General features: G+C 37.8%; 1 protein-coding gene across 1 annotated transcript in view; it reads left to right on the forward strand.

The window, feature by feature from the left end:
* Positions 1-5,357: 5,357 nt before the first annotated feature.
* Positions 5,358-20,367, forward strand: part of muc2.1 (mucin 2.1) — a 28,393-nt gene continuing 13,383 nt past the window's right edge. The window contains exons 1-20 of the mRNA XM_028448321.1: positions 5,358-5,485; positions 5,560-5,815; positions 6,088-6,202; positions 6,512-6,602; positions 8,165-8,298; positions 8,393-8,609; positions 9,835-9,960; positions 10,750-10,864; positions 10,951-11,101; positions 11,319-11,432; positions 11,509-11,578; positions 12,136-12,273; positions 12,477-12,641; positions 12,773-12,867; positions 12,940-13,066; positions 19,120-19,375; positions 19,469-19,521; positions 19,600-19,703; positions 19,886-20,037; positions 20,140-20,278. Of these exons, the coding sequence (XP_028304122.1) occupies positions 5,410-5,485; positions 5,560-5,815; positions 6,088-6,202; positions 6,512-6,602; positions 8,165-8,298; positions 8,393-8,609; positions 9,835-9,960; positions 10,750-10,864; positions 10,951-11,101; positions 11,319-11,432; positions 11,509-11,578; positions 12,136-12,273; positions 12,477-12,641; positions 12,773-12,867; positions 12,940-13,066; positions 19,120-19,375; positions 19,469-19,521; positions 19,600-19,703; positions 19,886-20,037; positions 20,140-20,278 (2,694 nt within the window). The 5' untranslated portion in view covers positions 5,358-5,409. The remainder of the gene's footprint in view (positions 5,486-5,559; positions 5,816-6,087; positions 6,203-6,511; positions 6,603-8,164; positions 8,299-8,392; positions 8,610-9,834; positions 9,961-10,749; positions 10,865-10,950; positions 11,102-11,318; positions 11,433-11,508; positions 11,579-12,135; positions 12,274-12,476; positions 12,642-12,772; positions 12,868-12,939; positions 13,067-19,119; positions 19,376-19,468; positions 19,522-19,599; positions 19,704-19,885; positions 20,038-20,139; positions 20,279-20,367) is intronic.

Consider the following 20,367-nt stretch of genomic DNA (forward strand, 5'->3'; position numbering starts at 1 on the left):
CTCACACACTCAAACAAACAACCCGTAAATTAGAGAGAATGTGGCGCTCCAATAAAACAGAGGAGTCACGAATACTCTGGCAAGAAAGCCATAGTAAATACATGACAGCCTTATGACATAGTCGATCTACATACTATTCCTCACTAATTGAAGAAAATAAAAATAATCCGAGGTACCTTTTCAGCACTGTAGCCAGGCTAACACAAAGTCAGAGCTCTATTGAGCCCATGATTCCTCTAGCCCTCAGCTGTGAGGACTTTATGACATTTTTTAACGATAAAATTCATAAGATTAGAGATAAAATTAGCCACTCCCTGCCTTCACCTGGGCCTGCTGTACCATTAAATGTAAATAGGCCAAACCTAAACTGTTTCACACATATAGGACTTCAGGAACTTAACTCTATTATTTCATCCTCCAAACCATCGACCTGCCTTTCAGATCCGATCCCAACTAAGCTGTTTAAAGAAGTTGTTCCCCTGGTCTGCCCATCTTTGTTGGAGACAATAAATATATCCCTATCAATAGGCTACGTGCCACAGTCCTTTAAAGTAGCTGTAATCAAACCCCTTCTCAAAAAACCTACTCTTGATTCCAGCACTTTAGCAAACTACAGGCCTATATCTAATCTTCCTTTTATTTCAAAGATTCTTGAGAAAGTTGTGGCGGCTCAGCTCTGTGACTTCCTTCAAAACAACAGCCTGTTCGAGGACATCCAGTCAGGTTTTAGAGCTCAACACAGCACAGAGACTGCTTTAGTTAAAGTAACTAATGATCTACTCTGGGCTTCAGATGAAGGACGACTCTCAGTGCTGGTTTTATTAGATCTTAGTGCAGCTTTTGACACTATAGATCACTATATTCTACTAGAGAGATTAGAGAAATTACTTGGAATCACAGGGACTGCCCTAAAGTGGTTTAAGTCCTACCTATCTGATAGGTACCAGTTTGTACACGTGAATAATAGGTCTTCTGTGTACACTAAAGTAAGCTACGGGGTTCCTCAGGGCTCTGTGCTAGGTCCAATCCTCTTCTGTATCTATATGATCCCCCTTGGTAATGTTATGAGAAAATACTTAACTTTCATTGCTATGCTGATGATACCCAACTGTATGTATCAATGAAGCCAGGTGAGACACATCAGCTATCTAAACTTGAGGTCTGTCTAAAGGACATTAGGGCCTGAATGGACCAAAATTTTCTTCTTCTCAACTCAGACAAGACTGAGGTCATTGTACTGGGCCCACGACACCTTAGAGAAACCTATGCTAGCCTAACTGCCCTAGATGGCATTACTCTGGCACGAAGCACAACTGTTAGAAACCTTGGGGTTCTATTTGATCAGGACTTATCCTTCAACTCTCACATAAAACAAACTTCAAGAACTGCCTTCTTTCATCTCCGTAACATTGCTAAAATCAGATCAATCCTGTCTCAGGGCGACGCCGAAAAACTAGTCCATGCTTTTGTTACCTCTAGACTGGATTATTGTAATTCTCTTTTAGCAGGCTGCCCGAGCAAGTCGCTTAAGACACTTCAGCTGGTTCAAAATGCTGCAGCACGTGTACTGACTAAAACTAGGAGAAGAGATCAGATTACTCCTGTATTAGCCTCTCTGCATTGGCTTCCCATAAAATATAGAATAGAATTCAAGATTCTTCTTCTCACTTATAAAGCCCTAAATGGACAGGCACCAGTCTATCTCAAGGAGCTTGTAGTGCCATACAATCCCCCCAGAACACTACGCTCTCAAAATGCTGGACTACTCGTTGTTCCATTTGTCTCTAAAAGTAGTATAGGAGGAAGAGCTTTCAGTTATCAGGCCCCACTTCTCTGGAACCATCTACCAACCACGGTTCGGGGGGCGGACACCCTCTCTACCTTTAAGGTTAGGCTCAAAACATTCCTCTTTGGTAAAGCTTTTAGTTAGGAACCAGCTCATAGCTCATAATTAAGATGCAATAGGCATAGACTGCCGGGGGGGGGGGGGGTCTGGCATGCTCGGTTGGAGAGAGGTTGGAGAGGGCGTTAAGAGAGAGGTCATTTAGGCTAGAGAGGGACCGGAGAGGGTCCCATTCCTCTCTCAAACACTCCCTCTATGTCTGCTTCTTCCCTTGTGTGTTTGCTCCTGTACTCCTTCTGGCTTTTGTCTTGCAGGTCCGTGGGATCCTCAGTGTGGAGTTACAGAGACTCAGCGGCTCTGTCTCCACCCTTTTCTCTGCACACACCCAACACAGCATAACGTGGATGGCTGTTCATCATAGGAATGGGATCCACACAAGGTTCCTGCTGCTTAACAGAAGGTTTTCCTTGCCGCCATGATGAATTCATGTTGGGTGTGGGATACATATGTATGTGTATATACGTATATATGCATATGTGTGTATCCATAAAATGAAGAGTCTGTCCTTAAGACTGCTCTACTGTAAAGTGCCTTGAGATACCATTGGTTATGATTTGGCGCTATACAAATAAAGATTGATTGATTGATTGATTGATGATAAATAAACACGAAAAGCTCACTTTGCTCATGTAAAAACAAAAGGTGTCTAAAAACATTTTTATTCTAAACTAAGCAAAGTTTTTGTTAAATAATAAGGTTGTGAAAATACTCTATTGCTCTCTAATTTTACCATATAGTGGAAATCTGGGGAAATACATACATAAACCATACAATTTATTTATTTTAATTTTATTTTTTACAGAAAAGAGCAGTAAGAATTATACATAAGGCATGATACAGAGAGCAGTTTGTTTAATTATGTCAGGATTGTTAAAACTTAAAGATTGAATTGAGCTGCAGACACAGTCACAGTTTTGGTTTTGTTCGGAGCTAAAAAACCAAAAAACAGAGCATTAGCAGAATATTTACAAAAGTTGTTTGTTTTTAGTTCAGAGGATGGGAACCATCGAAGAAAATTTTATTTCAAACATCAATTTGCACAACAACAACAAGAAGACGTGCATTTCTGTTGATGGCGTTAAAATGTGGAATTCTTTACATCATGATTTAAAAAGCTGTTTGAATTTATTTCACTTTAAGAAAATGTACAATATGAACATGGTGATATAGTGTTTTTTGTTTTCCTATTTTGGTGCTGAGAAGGCATGAAGTCCTTGAATCTGTTTATGTATTATTTATTTCATATATATATATATATATATATATATATATATATTTTTTTTTTTAAATAATGTTGTAATATCATTATCTCAAATAATGTGAAATTGACCAATTATTTAATATTTGTGATTGAGTAAAGGGCAGCAATTTATATATATATATATATATATATATATATATATATATATATATATATATTAAAAAATGTTTCTCTCCCTGCTCCTTTCTGGACATGGAATGTAATGAAATAAAATATTCCTTGTATATTTTACCATGACAGAATGAAAATAAATGGAAATTAAATAACTATAAAATGAGATTTAAAAGGATCAAAGCAGTAAATGGTAACTGCTTAGGTTTTGTCCGATATCTGTGACATTGCAACTGTTTCTAAATGAGCTTTAAAGTACAGTGGACTTAGAGTAGTGGATGCTGTAATGTAAGGGTTAACGTGACGCTGCTGCTGGAGGATGATGATGATCAAGGATGTGACGGTCATATATTATCCATTTTACATCCTGTGCTCTTCATGGTGCAGATGCTTTTTATATAATACCCTGTGCACGCACGCCACATTAAAACAAATATTGCCTGGTATAATTTTATGACTTTTTAAATTAAGATTTATTACTATTTATTACTATTACTGATTGATTCATCATTCATCATCTCTACAATGATCTTAGATTAAGCCAACACGCTGCAATCAATGTTCACCTGTAAAAGCATTTGAGGAAATTTAAAAAAAAAGAAATTACAAAGCACTCGGTCAGAGCAGCTCTTGGGTCAAGGCTCACAGATGCACCTTCATTTCTTTTCATTTCATTTCATTTATTGTTTCACGTCTAATGTGGCACTAATCATTATTAAGTATTATGCTAAGAAATGTCTGGGCCTCCTCTTCTGTTTACACGTACCTCGCCATGTTTTCTCATAGAGAAGTGGTCATGTGACCAGGTACGTCACTTTCAGTGATGTGTATTTGTGGAAATTTGTTTCCATAGCGCTTTTGTGACACATTTCAATATCAAAACATCTGAAATTCCTTCTCATGAAAGTTTCAAAACTGTTTTGCGATATTTGAGTTTTTTCTTTTTTTCTTTTTTCTAAATTCAGGTGTTTCCATCACCAGCTTTTATTGAACTATTTCGATTTTGTGCATTTCCAAGGATAATAAAAACCCAGCCAGTGTTCTGCTTGAAAGCTGCTAAGGTCAGGAAATAGTGAAATCTTTATGCGACAGCTATACATATTTTCTTCATGCTAAAATATGTATATTTTTATTGTTGTTTTATTTTATTTAAATGCGAAAACACATTAGTCATAGACATGCCTGAGCGTCCACGGCAGATGTTTGTGTATGAGCCGATATTGAGAACCATTGCACCATCTCAGGTTCACCACACCAGCCAAGCAGGTAGCCCCCCGAGGGGACCTAAACCACACCCCCAGGGACCAAACCCTCACCCTATACCGCAGGGTTGTGCCTGAATTGACATACGTATATCCCAGCAGTCCAACAATCTAACACATTAAACCACTGGAAAATATTCAAAGACGGTTCTTAATAACAATAATAATGATAAGTAGAGATATTATGAGATATTTCATCTGCAAACTAAATCGTTATCAAACAATGTCTTCATCAATATGTTTTTAAAGGTGTGTAATAACAGGGAATCATGTGAAAACCTGCTCAAGTTAGGGTACCAAATCTTTAAGAAACTTATAAGGGATCAAATAAGGGATTTTACAGGATTCTGAGTTGATTGTTTGCATTTAAATTTCACCACAAACACTTTTTTGTTGAGAAAGGCCACATTCACTTTAACTATTTCAACATATGTATAAAATACTATTTGTAATTTCTCATTCACAATGTTAAAAGCTGCAAGACTCATTGTCCATGTCAGACATGTAACAAGAACCTTTTCTTATTTAGTGCAGCCCCCCAAAATGAAGTGGCAGTATCATTTTTTGCATTGTCATTCATATTTTATCCTGAATGAGAAAGTAAGGAGAAGAACACCATCAGGAAAACCATTTTATTGTCAGATGTTCTGGTATCCTGATTGATGTGCAAACATATTTGTTCATTTCAAAGATAAGGTTGATGAAGAGGTAATTTATATGAGACTTGTTGAAGGCGTAAGAGTCCATTCAGCACATGTTTTCCATATCCTGGCAATAAAGGGGTGTGAACGAAAAGCCGTGAAATATAAAGAGGGCTGTGAAGTAGCATCTCACCATTACCTGCTTTGGGAACAAAAACCAAAGTGGCAAAGATGGGGTGGACGTCTGTGTGGTTTTGTTTTTTCACTTTGTCGGTTGCCAGTGTTGCAGAGATCCAAGCCAGACTGGGTAAGAACTCATTCAGATATCTCGAGATAATTTTGGAAAACTGAAGATACAATGGACATGCATATCTTTTTCAGTTCACAACCATGTCAGCAGTATCTGCAGCACATGGGGCAGAGAGCACTTTAAGACCTTTGATGGGGACGTGTACCAGTTTCCTGGTACATGCGAATACAACTTGGTCTCTGATTGTCATGAGGCCTACCAGGAGTTCTCGGTGCACATGAAGAGGAGCAACATCGATGGGATCCCAACAGTCGCTTATGTGGTGGTGACCATTGACGACATCATGTTCCACCTCACCAAGAGCCAGATCACCGTGAATGACGAGCCGTGAGTTTATCAACAGATCTAGAAATATTAACCACAGATCTAGAAATATTAACCACAGATCTAGAAATATTAACAACAGATCTAGAAATATTAACCACAGATCTAGAAATATTAACCACAGATCTAGAAATATTAACAACAGTTCTAGAAATATTAACAACAGTCCTAGAAATATTAACAACAGATCTAGAAATATAAACAACAGTTCTAGAAATATAAAGAGAATTCATTGTTGATGATGAATGAAATCATACATGTTTTCCTGTTGCCAGTGTTTCACTGCCGTACTTCAAGGCCGGTGTTCATTTGGAACAAAATGCAGTTTACATCAAATTCCAGTCCAAAGTGGGCATCACTGTCATGTGGAACAGAGAAGATGCAGTCATGGTAAAAAAAAAAAAAATGTTTCAGAGGTTAAACTGACCCTTATTGTAGCTATGAGAACATGGAGAAAAGCACATTTACCATTTTCCTCTTATACTCTCATGCGATTTTTACTAATCTGGACTAATATGATATTTAAGTGGAGCTTAATATCTTTAAAGAAGAAATTAAAAACAGTTTTTTTCAAATAATACTTTGTGTATTAGCTCATTTGGTGAATTTAAGTTCTCGTACTTTGGTATTGTTTACCTTTACATCATTTATGTTGCATTTGTAAAATAGTAATAAATTAAAGGAAAGTTTGTACTTTAGGTTGAAATTGATAACGACTATGCTAACCGTACTTGTGGACTGTGTGGAGATTTCAACGGTGTTCCTGTCTATGACGAGTTCATTCATGAAGGTATGTGATTACTTATTTTGCTTCCAATGGGCACGGTTAAAGTGTTTACATGCATATAGTCATTCCGAATAGAGATTTAAATGGAAAACCGGTTAATTCGGCTTTATTCAATTCCGCTTTAGGTCTGGGGGTTGGGAAGTGTTCTGATTGGACGGGGAGGATGTGACGTATTCACGTCTATCGGGAAAATTCACATAACAAACCCTTTCTTTTCAGCTCCAACATAGAAGACCACATATGAACTGTTTTCACTTTTATTTTGATTGTAGTTTTGAAGCAGCAGCTAGACAATAACAACACTTTCTTCCACGGGGCAGGAGAAGGATATAGAAGACTGTACGTTAGTCAATCAAAGGCAGCGGTTAATGCAACAGCTGTTTTACCTCCACTATACAAGACGTTGAGTGAAAAATAAACTTTATTATCATCATTAGTAGGGATGTAACGATTTATCGTAAGGCAGTTAAAAATCGATTCATAGGTACCACGGTTCTTATCGATGCTCTGAAAATTGAATCGCAGTACTTTTTTTAAACAGCAGATTATATATTAATCCTTCCAGATGTGGACGTGACGGGCAGAGTCTGCTACTATTTTCTTTCTGGCCGCCATTTACTGTTAAACATGCTCATAGATTCTTTACTCCTTTAGCACCGAAAGAATATCTGTAATACTACGTGAATATCTGTAAAAGTCACGTTTTTCTATTAGCTCTGTCTACTAGCATAGCTTCTCTTCTTCTTTGGTGGAATAACTGCATGCCAACCGACTAATGGGTTACCAGCGCCCTCTGCTGGTCTAAACAAATATCTGACGTAAATACAGTAAAATGACTGTTTTTTTTTTTTTTTTTAAAAGTCCAATTGTTAAAGCACAAAATACATTTTCAGTTGCACTTTTAAAAAGAAAAAAAAAAACTATTATGCAGTTTTGAATTGTTTACTATAGAACCAGAATTTAAATTATAGGTTTCTTCTTCATTTGTATTATTCCTTTATGTATTTCATTCATTATTTATTTTTAGTTAAATTGCATCATTTTGCATAGTTTATCAAGGGATTCTTTTGACAATGAAAAATAAAAGGAAAATAGTATAGTATTTCCCCCCAAAAAATAAAGGAATAGTTTTCAGTCATTTGTCAACATTCCCATTTTGTAAAATAAATCGTGAGAAAATCGTATCGTGAACCCAGTATCGTGAATCGAATCCTATCGGGAGTTGAGTGAATCGTTACATCCCTAATCATTAGTGAATCTCTGGTGCTTCATGCACCGATTAACCCTGTTCCGTTTTCTGATGTCCGTGTGTGTAATCAGTCTGTGCATCCGTGTGAATATCCGCATATTTATTCTTCCGTCCATTATATCCATGTCTTTTAAGGCTCTTATTAAATAAATAGTCTCAGCTGGAGTCCGGGCGGCCATTCTGAATTATGTCATCACCAACGTGTCATCGCGGCAATTCGCGATCTAACGAGGAATTAAAGCTCCCATGTAAACGTGGCTAATGACTCTTACTCGTCTACTCTTGGTGATGACACTATAACTGTGATCCTATACAGGCCATCAAATCAACCCTATTGAGTATGGGAACAGACAAAAAGTCCATCGCCCAAATGATGAGTGTGAGGATCCCTATGAGGGTGATGATGAGTCCCCCCTGCCTGAAAATACACAAGACAAATGCAAGAAGTTTGTAAGTTGTCTTGTTTCTTCTTCTTTTTTTATTTTAGCAACAGAGATGATAACATTTAAAAAGTAACGTTGTGTCTGTTGCTTTCATCCTTTAGTATGCCACCTGTAGTGACATGCTGCGCTCAGAGTCGTGGAGCTCCTGCACCTCCCAGATCAACCCAGAGCCTTACATCCAGGCCTGTGTGCAGGACATGTGTGGCTGTAACGACACTCCCAGTGACTTCTGTCTCTGCAGCACCCTGTCAGAGTTCTCCAGACAGTGTTCCCACGCAGGAGGAGATCCTCCACGCTGGAGGAAGGCCGACTTCTGTGGTAATACTTCACATACATTTATACAGAGATGTAAAGAGTACTGATATATCCTACACAAGTAGATGTACTGTTACCTGATTGAAATTGTACCCATTACAAGTAAAAAGTAGCTTAATTCAATAGCACTGAAAGTAAATGTTACTAGTTACTTTCACCCCCACGTTTATTATTGGTAATAAATCTTGGTTCGGTTCCCTTACATGCAGTAAATACAATCAGTATTTAATGTATTTTCCACAAAGGGATCTATATAAAAAATAAATATAAAATATTATTATTTTTTAAATAAAATAACACCAATTACGTCGATTGAAAAGAGGAAATTACGTATAGATACATTTATGAACTCTAAAACCAAGAAAATAACTTCCATTTAATGCTGTTTTGGTGCCATGTATTACGTTTAATCTGTTTGGTTGGCTATGATTGAATTTTTTGTAGTTTTGCAATGTAAAACATTGTACATTGATCATTTTAAAACATAAAATATACAATTTAATCAGCTGAGTGTAGAAATGTAACACATTTTATTTCATTTAAAATGTACTTAAGTATAAGTAGAATTACTGATTTAGAAATATACACAAAAAAGCACTTGTATTCCGTTACGTTCACTTCTGCATTTATAATCTACTGTATATATAGAGAGAGGTTTATACCCTATATTTAATTGTATTTACCTTCATAAAAATGGCTTCTTTTATTTTTGGAGGAAAAAAAATATAACATTGTTTTTTTTTGTTTTTTGACATCTTAATCATGAATCAGTGCAACTAACTCCAAATCAATCATATCTTATGATATTGTCTTGAACTTCTTCATGATCTCAGAGCTTAATTAAACCATATGATTTCATACAGAAACTCATCAAAGAATATAAGTATCAGTTTTCATACCTAAAGTTAGTATCATACAAAAGAGAAGAAACAATTTATAAAAGTTGTTTGTATGGTTAAAAAAAACAACTGTTTGGTCACCATCACCACCTTATTTTAAATGTCTATTTACCTTGAACATTTTATCAACAAAAATACATTATAACATCAACAAAATAATGTTGTAATAATCGACATAAAATCTGACAGTTTTGCATAGGACACACTAGTGCTCCACTACACATTGTTTGAATGAATTTTGGAAACAGTTACCCATAACTAGCATAAAAAACAATGACCATGAAATAAACATTAGTCCTTTTTCTTCATCTTTGCGTGTGTCTTGCCAGCTAAACAGTGCCCATACAACATGGTCTATGAGGAGAGCGGTTCCCCTTGTATGGATACTTGCTCACGTCGGGACACAAGTTCAATGTGTGAGGACCACAAAATGGATGGATGCTTCTGCCACTCTGGTAAGTGTTTGATGTGTTTGAGTTTCTATTTAAATAAAAAAAAAAAAAAAAAAAAAAAACATGCAAAGATGAACTATTGATCGAGTACATTTAAATTTGAATTTATTGATTATTTAATTATTTAAAAGGGACAATGCACATTCATAAACAGACATGCTGTAAATGAGCCAGATTTATCCAAAAGAGGCCAGTTTTTATCTGGTGTCTCTGACCAGATTTTAAAGGGAAACCTAAAACATAGAAGGTAATAAAATACAGGAAGAATAAAACATGACAAATAATTACAGAAAAAACAAAGCACTAAGCCTGGACTAAAAGTCAGAATTCCTACACAGTAAATTACAGTTCAAACTATACATAAATACAGGATTTCAGAGGTGTTGGAGCAGGGATGCATTGGGGGCCTGGTGGACCGCGTTTGGACACTACTTCTCTAAACGCTGTAAACTCTATATGTAGCCAATAACTTACATGCACATTGTAAATTCTACTTGGGTTGTGGTACAAGGTTTAGCCTTATTTTGAAAACCAAAAAATATTAAAATTTGTTTGCAGAAATGATTGATTATTTATTGTAGCTTAAGGCTGTTAAAGTCGTTCTTCACCCAAAGGTACCGAAGCTTTAATTGTAGCTTATAATAGAACAGTTTCATTAAACGTATGCAATAAATATAACCTGAAGAAAATAAAAAATAATTCATACTTAACACAAGAGAAACAAACAATGTACAACAATCTAAGGAAAATAAAATACATAATCTTACACTGTATTAAAATGGTCTTTTCCAGGAACTGTGTTTGATGACATTTCAATGAGGGGGTGCATTCCTCAGTCTCAATGTCAGTGCAAACATGACAAAATCTATGAATCTGGTGAAGTTTACAGGCAGGACAGAGAGGAATGGTGAGTCTCAAACAAATTGTTAGAATCGTAAATCCTTATGTTCATGTGTTTGGTTATGGTATTTTCATTGTTGACTTCTATTCCAGCACTTGTCGTGAAGGTAGTTGGGCTTGTCAGAGTCTCCAAGCACCGGAAACCTGTGCAGTTGAAGAGGGTTCACATGTTACAACCTTTGATGGGAAAACCTTCACCTTTCATGGGGACTGTTACTACACTTTGGCTAAAGTGGAGAGCAAGGTGAAACTATGTTGTGAAGCCCTACGTAGCTTTTTGTCTGTGAACGGTGCTATATACCGTATATAAATGTTATTTACTAACTTACTTCACGTCACAAATGTGATCAAAAGATTTAAAAAAAAAAAAGATTTGATTATAAAAAGGCTAGTTGTTAAATGTTATACTGATCTGAGAAAATATAATTTTAAAGTAATTGATTGTTTATTCTATTCTTTAGGATGGTAGAAGCCCAAAATTCACTGTCCTAGCCCAGCTGATGCCCTGCACAAACCAAGAGTTTGACACATGCCTGAAGACAGTTAAGCTCCTGTTGAACAATAACAAGAACAACGTGAGTGAGATGGTTTTCATCCAAAATCCCTTCAATTTTCTTATAAGTTTTAAATATTTTTGGGGTTTTTATTCAGGGAATAACTTTCACGTCTGATGGCATAGTGAAGCAGAATTCCCAGACCATCATCTTACCTTACCACTCAGGTGAGTCAGACTGAAAACACAAACAGGAGATACAAATATTTGATGATTTAAAAATCTATTCCAACTGTCTTCTAAACTCAACTATCCTGTTTAGACTTAGGGTTCAGCTTGTTTACGTTGCCGGTCCATTGCAGTTGAAACACATGTGAAGACCATCACAGGGAAAATGTACTCTGCATGTTTTAGACTGTTTGTTGAATTAAATTCAATTGGGGGCTTACGTAGGGTCAGAAATGAGTTTATGACTAGGAGCTTACATTATGAACTAATGGGAATCCACCCAGAAGGGTTCCATGGAAGTACCAGTTAAACAGTGTTTTCCTACTTTGATGACAACTACTGTGGATGTTTGGGGAAGATCTCAAGGTTGTTCATGGTTTCTCAGTTAGACAATGTTTTATAATGCAATAAAACCACTGAATAAAAGAAATAAAGTCATTTATGATTTTCATTTTGAATATTGTGTGGCATGATACTTTTATTTGAAAAATATCTGTAACGCAAAATCCAAACGTTGTATTGACTGCATCAGTGGTTGTGTTTTCTTTCATTTTTAGGAGACATCACTATATTTCAAGCCTCATCCTTCCACATTTTGCTGCAGACAAATTTTGGACTCCAAATTCAAGTCCAGGTTGTTCCCTTAATGCAGGTCTACATTAAACTGGATCAGAGCTACACTGGAAAGACACGTGGTATGTTATATATCCGTATTAGTAGAAGTAGTAGAAGAGTAATGCCTTTTTTACAAAATAACATTTAAGCCAGATAAAGGGTATTGTTTTGTTTTGTTACACTGCTGGCTCCAAGACTATTGGCCGACCACAGCAGACTAACATCTTGGCGCATCATTTTGAACTGAACCATTCTTCTTAACAAAACTGTGTGGTTCTCTTAGGTTTGTGTGGGAACTACAACATGGTCCTGTCTGATGAAATGAAGACTCCTCAAGGGATTGTAGAGGGAACTGCTACCACCTTCACCAACTCGTGGAAAGCTAATGTCATGTGCTCAGACAAAGAAGAAAGACTGGAGGACCCCTGTTCCTTCAGTATGGAAAATGGTAAACAGCAGTCGTCATTACTAATGTTTGTCTGCCCCAAAATTGATGGCTGATAGTTACACTCAACAGTCCTGTTGTGTTTGGGACAAACAATATGCAATTTATTAAGAACACTTTTCCTTTTTGGTTAGAGCACTATGCTAAACACTGGTGCGCCTTGTTGAAGAGCCAGAACAGTACATTCACTTCATGCCATTCATTGGTGGATCCTGATATCTACTACAAGGTACACTGACACATGCACTGAGGTAGCATTAACTGAACATATAATTAAAATAAAGTGTGCTCTCTCTTGCAGAGATGTATGTATTCCAGCTGTAACTGTGAGAAGAGTGAGGCCTGCTTGTGTGGAGTTTTCTCCTCATATGCACGAGCGTGTGCATCAATGGGAGTGGTGCTGCCGGACTGGAAGGAGAACGTGTGCGGTAAGAGTTATTTTGTGCTGTTCTATAGGTCAGTCACAAAAATCAGGCCAGCTTCAGAATAATGTACAGAGCCCCAAAAAGGACATAGTGCACACAAGATATCAGGTGATGTAAACCATCCAGTTGTAGCCCCGTTTTCTTGAGAAAAAAATGGCATTACATGACTTTGTTGAGCTATAGTTTAATCTTGGACTTAATTACAAGAACAGAACAGCTTTTTGTCAGAAAGATATTTAAAAAGGATTTTAAAGTTAACGGAGGTATAATGTAGGCCTACCTTATCATCAGTTAGCTGGTTCATAGTTCACATATAGTTATATTTTTTATTGGTTTTCAGGAAAGTAAATAAATCCACCTCTGCTTCCATGATGCCTCACAGGTATGAGGAGCCCCTAAAGCAGGGCCGTCCAATTTAGGGCCCGCAAGAGATTAGTTTTGGCACACTGCCCATATTTGAAATTAATGTTTTTATTTTTTGATGTTTTTAAAATATAAAAAATAATGTAATACAGTACAGTAAATATAAAAACAAATTCTAAAGCTGAGGTCCAATTATATTATTTTTCTACAGTTTTAAAGGATTGTTTAAAGGGGACATATCATGCTAAATCCACTTTTTTAGCCCTGAAATGCATTTTGTTGTATATTTAGAGTGTTTAGAAGTACAGAAAAGTTCAAATTAGTCTCTTCAGGTGCTTCGTTGATATCTTTATATTCTTTATATTCTGCTCATATTTTTCAATCTGTTTCGATTTTTCGATTCTCTATTACATTTTTTGAACAATAACGTCACAGTATTTGCAGCGGAACTGCCAAATTAGGACATCGACTCCAGGCCCAACACTTCGAGCAATCCGCCATTTTTATTTCTCGCTTTTATTTTGTAGTCCAAGCTCAAGGATGCCGAAGTTACGAGAGGTTAAGTCAATATGTTCGGTTGTTGGATGTAGTAACCCACACGCTTCATTTCACCGTCTCCCAGCATCAGAACCTTTTCAAAGTGCCTGGTTGAGTTTAATTTTTTCTGGAAATGTACCCACATCTGTGGGTAAGGTCATTTTTGTGCGCGCGAAGCACTTCAAGGATGACTGCTTCAGCAACCTCCACCAGTATAAAGAAGGATTTGCCGAAAGACTTTGTCTGATTGAGGGTTCAATTCCTTCTATCTTTGGAGACGATGAACAGAGCACTTCGGTAAGCTGTAAATAACGCTAAAAAGTGTGTGGATAAGACGTCCCTGTCAATGTTTTGTTAGCATTAGCAGTTGCACCGTCTTCATATGTTAACGCTGTGTGCTCGTTTTAGATCCTTGATGATATGGCCTACGTGATTTAATTTAAGTCTAAAGTTTTCATTCGTCATTTCATTTTGCCGTTTTTGTCTCCGAAAAGACTGTATTAAAATGCATTTCGTGACGTTAGCTTGGCGCTAGCGTTAGGTCGGTGCTTGTGTTTGCTCACTTGTTAGGGTTCTGCAGGTTCATCATCTTCATTTTCATCTCGCTCCGCCGGGTCAGACTCTGGCTCGAACATGTAAGGCTGGATGGACAAGTATTCTGTTGTTGACATTTTGTAAATAATGTGTGAATAAACCGTATCTCTTCTATCAAACTACAAAAATGGCCGAACAGGGTGGAGTTGAACCGAGTGTCACCTCTGTAACCTGGAGAGGGGGCGGGGTATGAAGTGTCTCATTTGCATTTAAAGAGGTCGCACGAGTTGCTCCCAGAAGCACATCAGAAAAGGGGTAGAAAAGGGCCTGTGGAGCTATAATAATGAGGAATTCAGACCCAAGCATTGCAGTTCCACTTTATATAGACCACAACTGTATGATTTATATCTAAAAAAGAAGGATTTAAAAGCATGATATGTCTCCTTTAAGGCGGGCATTAAATGTCTTTGAAGACGTTGAGATTTTTCATAATTTTATGTCATGAAACACAGTAAAGAAATGTTTTCTTCAATTTCAAGCTACTTATTCAAACTAGTTATGTTATTGGCATATTTAATTTCATGCACTGCAACATGAATGTTTAGTGCCCCCTGCCCTAAAGGTTTCTGGTGCTGCCGAGAAACCCTTTTCTAATTTAGGATAAATTAAATGGGAGATATTTTGAAGGGTTATACAGAAAACGAGGTGGGCTTCATTGATAATTGGAGATCCTTCTGGGGAAAACCGAACCTGATAGGAAGAGATGGAATCCATCCTACTTTGGAGGGAGCATCTCTACTATCAGAAAACATGGCACATTTATGACATCTCATGAATGAGACCATGTTACAGAGGGGGAGTCCTCCACGTCCCTCTGCGCTTGCCTTAGGACAGTTTCCCTCCCATTGCTATCATGATAGCTGTGTTCATCGCCATGACAACTGTTGTGATGGTGATGAATATTATTTTATGGAGACGGTGTCAGTCCCCCGACCCATATTTCACAATGATTTTAACATAAAATCAAATAAAAGAGCTATCAATTATAAAAATCTGAAAAAAATTAAAATCTCAAATCTAGAAACACCAAAACATAAAACCATTAGATGTGCTCTATTAAATATTAGATCACTGAGATCCAAATCTCTACTAGTAAATGACCTTATCTCAGAAAATAACTTTGATTTATTCTGTTTAACTGAAACATGGCTGTATCAAGATGAATATGTTAGTTTAAATGAAGCCACTCCTCCCAGTCATTTAAATACTCATATGCCACGAGACATAGGCCGTGGAGGTGGTGTAGCAGCTATTTATCATTCCTCTCTCCTAATCTATCCTAAACCAAAGGCCAATTACACTTCCTTTGAAAGCCTGGTTCTAAATTTATCTCATATCGAATCAAAAACCTGCCAGCCAGTCTTATTTGCGATAATTTACCGTCCTCCAGGCCCTTATTCTGAATTTCTATCAGAATTCTCTGAGTTTATATCAAACTTAGTCCTCAGTTCTGATAAAATACTGATAGTAGGAGATTTTAATATCCATGTGGACAAAGATAGTGATAGCCTGAGCTCAGCCTTTATGTCCCTAATAGACTCAGTTGGCTTTTTTCAAACTATTAATGAAGCTACTCATCGTTTAAATCATACTCTTGATCTTGTTCTAACATATGGCCTTGATATTAATGAACTAAAAGTCTACCCTGAAAATCCTCTGCTATCAGATCACTTTTTAATATCTTTTAACATTATCCTAGAGGATCTCGCACTGTGCAATAAAATAGTTATGAGTAGAAATCTGTCCAACAGTGCTGTGGCTAAATTTAAAGAGGCCATTCCTGCTGCCTTACACTCAGTGCACCATCCAATAAATAACTATGACATTAATTATAACCCCTCTCAACTGGATCTGCTTGTCGATAGCTCTGCTAGTCTACTAAAATCCACCTTGGACTCAATTGCCCCATTGAGGGAAAAAACTATTAAACGTCAGAGGAAAGCTCCGTGGTTTAGCTCTGAAACTCGCACACTCAAACAAACAACCCGTAAATTAGAGAGAATGTGGCGCTCCAATAAAACAGAGGAGTCACGAATACTTTGGCAAGAAAGCCATAGTAAATACATGACAGCCTTACGACATAGTCGATCTACATACTACTCCTCACTAATTGAAGAAAATAAAAATAATCCGAGGTACCTTTTCAGCACTGTAGTCAGGCTAACACAAAGTCAGAGCTCTATTGAGCCCATGATTCCTCTAGCCCTCAGCTGTGAGGACTTTATGACATTTTTTAACGATAAAATTCACAAGATTAGAGATAAAATTAGCCACTCCCTGCCTCCACCTGGGCCTGCTGTACCATTAAATGTAAATAGGCCTAACCTAAACTGTTTCACACATATAGGACTTCAGGGACTTAACTCTATTATTTCATCCTCCAAACCATCGACCTGCCTTTCAGATCCGATCCCAACTAAGCTGTTTAAAGAAGTTGTTCCCCTGGTCTGCCCATCTTTGTTGGAGACAATAAATATATCCCTATCAATAGGCTACGTGCCACAGTCCTTTAAAGTAGCTGTAATCAAACCCCTTCTCAAAAAACCTACTCTTGATTCCAGCACTTTAGCAAACTACAGGCCTATATCTAATCTTCCTTTTATTTCAAAGATTCTTGAGAAAGTTGTGGCAGCTCAGCTCTGTGAATTTCTTCAAAACAACAGCCTGTTCGAGGACTTCCAGTCAGGCTTTAGAGCTCAACACAGCACAGAGACTGCTCTAGTTAAAGTAACTAATGATCTACTCTGGGCTTCAGATGAAGGACGACTCTCAGTGCTGGTTTTATTAGATCTTAGTGCAGCTTTTGACACTATAGATCACTATATTCTACTAGAGAGATTAGAGAAATTACTTGGAATCACAGGGACTGCCCTAAACTGGTTTAAGTCCTACCTATCTGATAGGTACCAGTTTGTACACGTGAATAATAAGTCTTCTGTGTACACTAAAGTAAGCTACGGGGTTCCTCAGGGCTCTGTGCTAGGTCCAATCCTCTTCTGTATCTATATGATCCCCCTTGGTAATGTTATGAGAAAATACTCTGTTAACTTCCACTGCTATGCTGATGATACCCAACTGTATGTATCAATGAAGCCAGGTGAGACAAATCAGCTATCTAAACTTGAGGCCTGTCTAAAGGACATTAGGGCCTGGATGGACCAAAATTTTCTTCTTCTCAACTCAGACAAGACTGAGGTCATTGTACTGGGCCCGCGACACCTTAGAGAAACCTATGCTAGCCTAACTGCCCTAGATGGCATTACTCTGGCACAAAGCACAACTGTTAGAAACCTTGGGGTTCTATTTGATCAGGATTTATCCTTCAACTCTCACATAAAACAAACTTCAAGAACTGCCTTCTTTCATCTCCGTAACATTGCTAAAATCAGATCTATCCTGTCTCAGGGCGACGCCGAAAAACTAGTCCATGCTTTTGTTACCTCTAGACTGGATTATTGTAATTCTCTTTTAGCAGGCTGCCCGAGCAAGTCGCTTAAGACACTTCAGCTGGTTCAAAATGCTGCAGCACGTGTACTGACTAAAACTAGGAGAAGAGATCACATTACTCCTGTATTAGCCTCTCTGCATTGGCTTCCCATAAAATATAGAATAGAATTCAAGATTCTTCTTCTCACTTATAAAGCCCTAAATGGACAGGCACCAGTCTATCTCAAGGAGCTTGTAGTGCCATACAATCCCCCCAGAACACTACGCTCTCAAAATGCTGGACTACTCGTTGTTCCATTCGTCTCTAAAAGTAGTATAGGAGGAAGGGCTTTCAGTTATCAGGCCCCACTTCTCTGGAACCATCTACCAACCACGGTTCGGGGGGCAGACACCCTCTCTACCTTTAAGGTTAGGCTCAAAACATTCCTCTTTGATAAAGCTTTTAGTTAGGAACCAGCTCATAGCTCATAATTAAGATGCAATAGGCATAGACTGCCGGGGGGGGGGGGGGGGGGGGGGGGGGGGGGGGGTGTCTGGCATGCTCGGTTGGAGAGAGGTTGGAGAGGGCGTTAAGAGAGAGGTCATTTAGGTTAGAGAGGGACCGGAGAGGGTCCCATTCCTCTTTCAAACACTCCCTCTATGTCTGCTTCTTCCCTTGTGTGTTTGCTCCTGTACTCCTTCTGGCTTTTGTCTTGCAGGTCCGTGGGATCCTCAGTGTGGAGTTACAGAGACTCAGCGGCTCTGTCTCCACCCTTTTCTCTGCACACACCCAACACAGCATAACGTGGATGGCTGTTCATCATAGGAATGGGATCCACACAAGGTTCCTGCTGCTTAACAGAAGGTTTTCCTTGCCGCCATGATGAATTCATGTTGGGTGTGGGATACATATGTATGTGTATATACGTATATATGCATATGTGTGTATCCATAAAATGAAGAGTCCGTCCCTAAGACTGCTCTACTGTAAAGTGCCTTGAGATACCATTGGTTATGATTTGACGCTATACAAATAAAGATTGATTGATTGATTGATTGATTATACCAGGGTAGTAAGAAGAGAAAATCAAACAAAACAGTACAAAAGTTGAAGTAACTGTCTTTATATGTAACAGATAAATACATGAAGAGCTGCCCTGGCTCCCAGGTCTTCTCTTTCAACCATCAGAGATGCCAGTTAACCTGCAGATCACTGGCTTTAAAGGAACAAAACTGCATCTCCAACTTCTCTCCTGTGGATGGTTGCTCCTGTGCTGAGGGTTCTTACTTAGATGACAAAGGCATTTGTGTCCCTGTGTCCAAATGTCCATGTTTCTATAACGACATCTACATCAAGCCTGGAAAGTCTGTCAGCATCAAAGATGAGCACTGGTAAAATCAATCGCTGATTTCTATGTGTAACCTTAGACCCAATCCACAGACATGCTCTTTGTAGAACCTCTTTTTTTATATTGTCTTTTCCAGTGTGTGCACAAACGGCATTCTTCATTGTCGTTCATTGAGACTTCGAGGAGCAAGTCAGTTTTTAAAAATAAATTCCTTACACTAACAGCATCACAGAATATTTTAATAATCCATTTTTTTAAATTCTACAGCATGCCCTTCACCAAAAGTATTCTTCAACTGCTCCTCTACCAGCTCAGGAGAGCTCGGACTTCAGTGTGCGAGAACTTGTTCAAATCTGGACGGTGATGATTGTGTAAGAATTTTCTGCTGCTACGTTTTTAAAAATAATAATAAAAAAAATAATTAAAATAATCATTAAATATGATTTTCCCGAGATTACATTTTACACAAAAATCTACCTGATATGCTGCTGGAGAGATCTTATTGATCAAATGTTTTTGATAAGGTAAAGGTTTGCACTTCTTTGTCCCCCAGGACTTCACAGAGTGTGAGTCTGGTTGCCGGTGTCCTAATGGACTCCTTGATGATGGAAAAGGCTCATGTGTGACTGAAGAGGAATGTCCATGTCAGCACGAGGGTCAAATCTACCAGCCTGGCACAAAAATCCCAAACCAGTGCAACAACTGGTATGGTGTTTCTAGTACTTCAAATAAAATCATCTCTCATTCACATGCATGTCTATCATTCTACAAATAAAGTAATGTGTTGTATCATCATATCTGATTAAGTATCTGCAAAAGTGGGCGATGGCTCTGCACAAGAAATAAATGTCCTGGATACTGTGTATTCTATGGAAGTGGTCACTACTCTACATTTGATCAGAAAACATATGGTTTCCCTGGAGATTGTGCCTATGTTGCTGTTAAGGTAAGAACTACGTTTTGCCTGACTGACCATGAACAAAATCATTGAGTTTTTACATGTCTGCAAAATATCTCTTTGAAAAAAACAGCAGG

The sequence above is a fragment of the Gouania willdenowi genome, chromosome 6 (genome assembly GCF_900634775.1).
Source record: "Gouania willdenowi chromosome 6, fGouWil2.1, whole genome shotgun sequence".
NCBI classification, from domain to species: Eukaryota; Metazoa; Chordata; class Actinopteri; order Blenniiformes; family Gobiesocidae; genus Gouania; species Gouania willdenowi.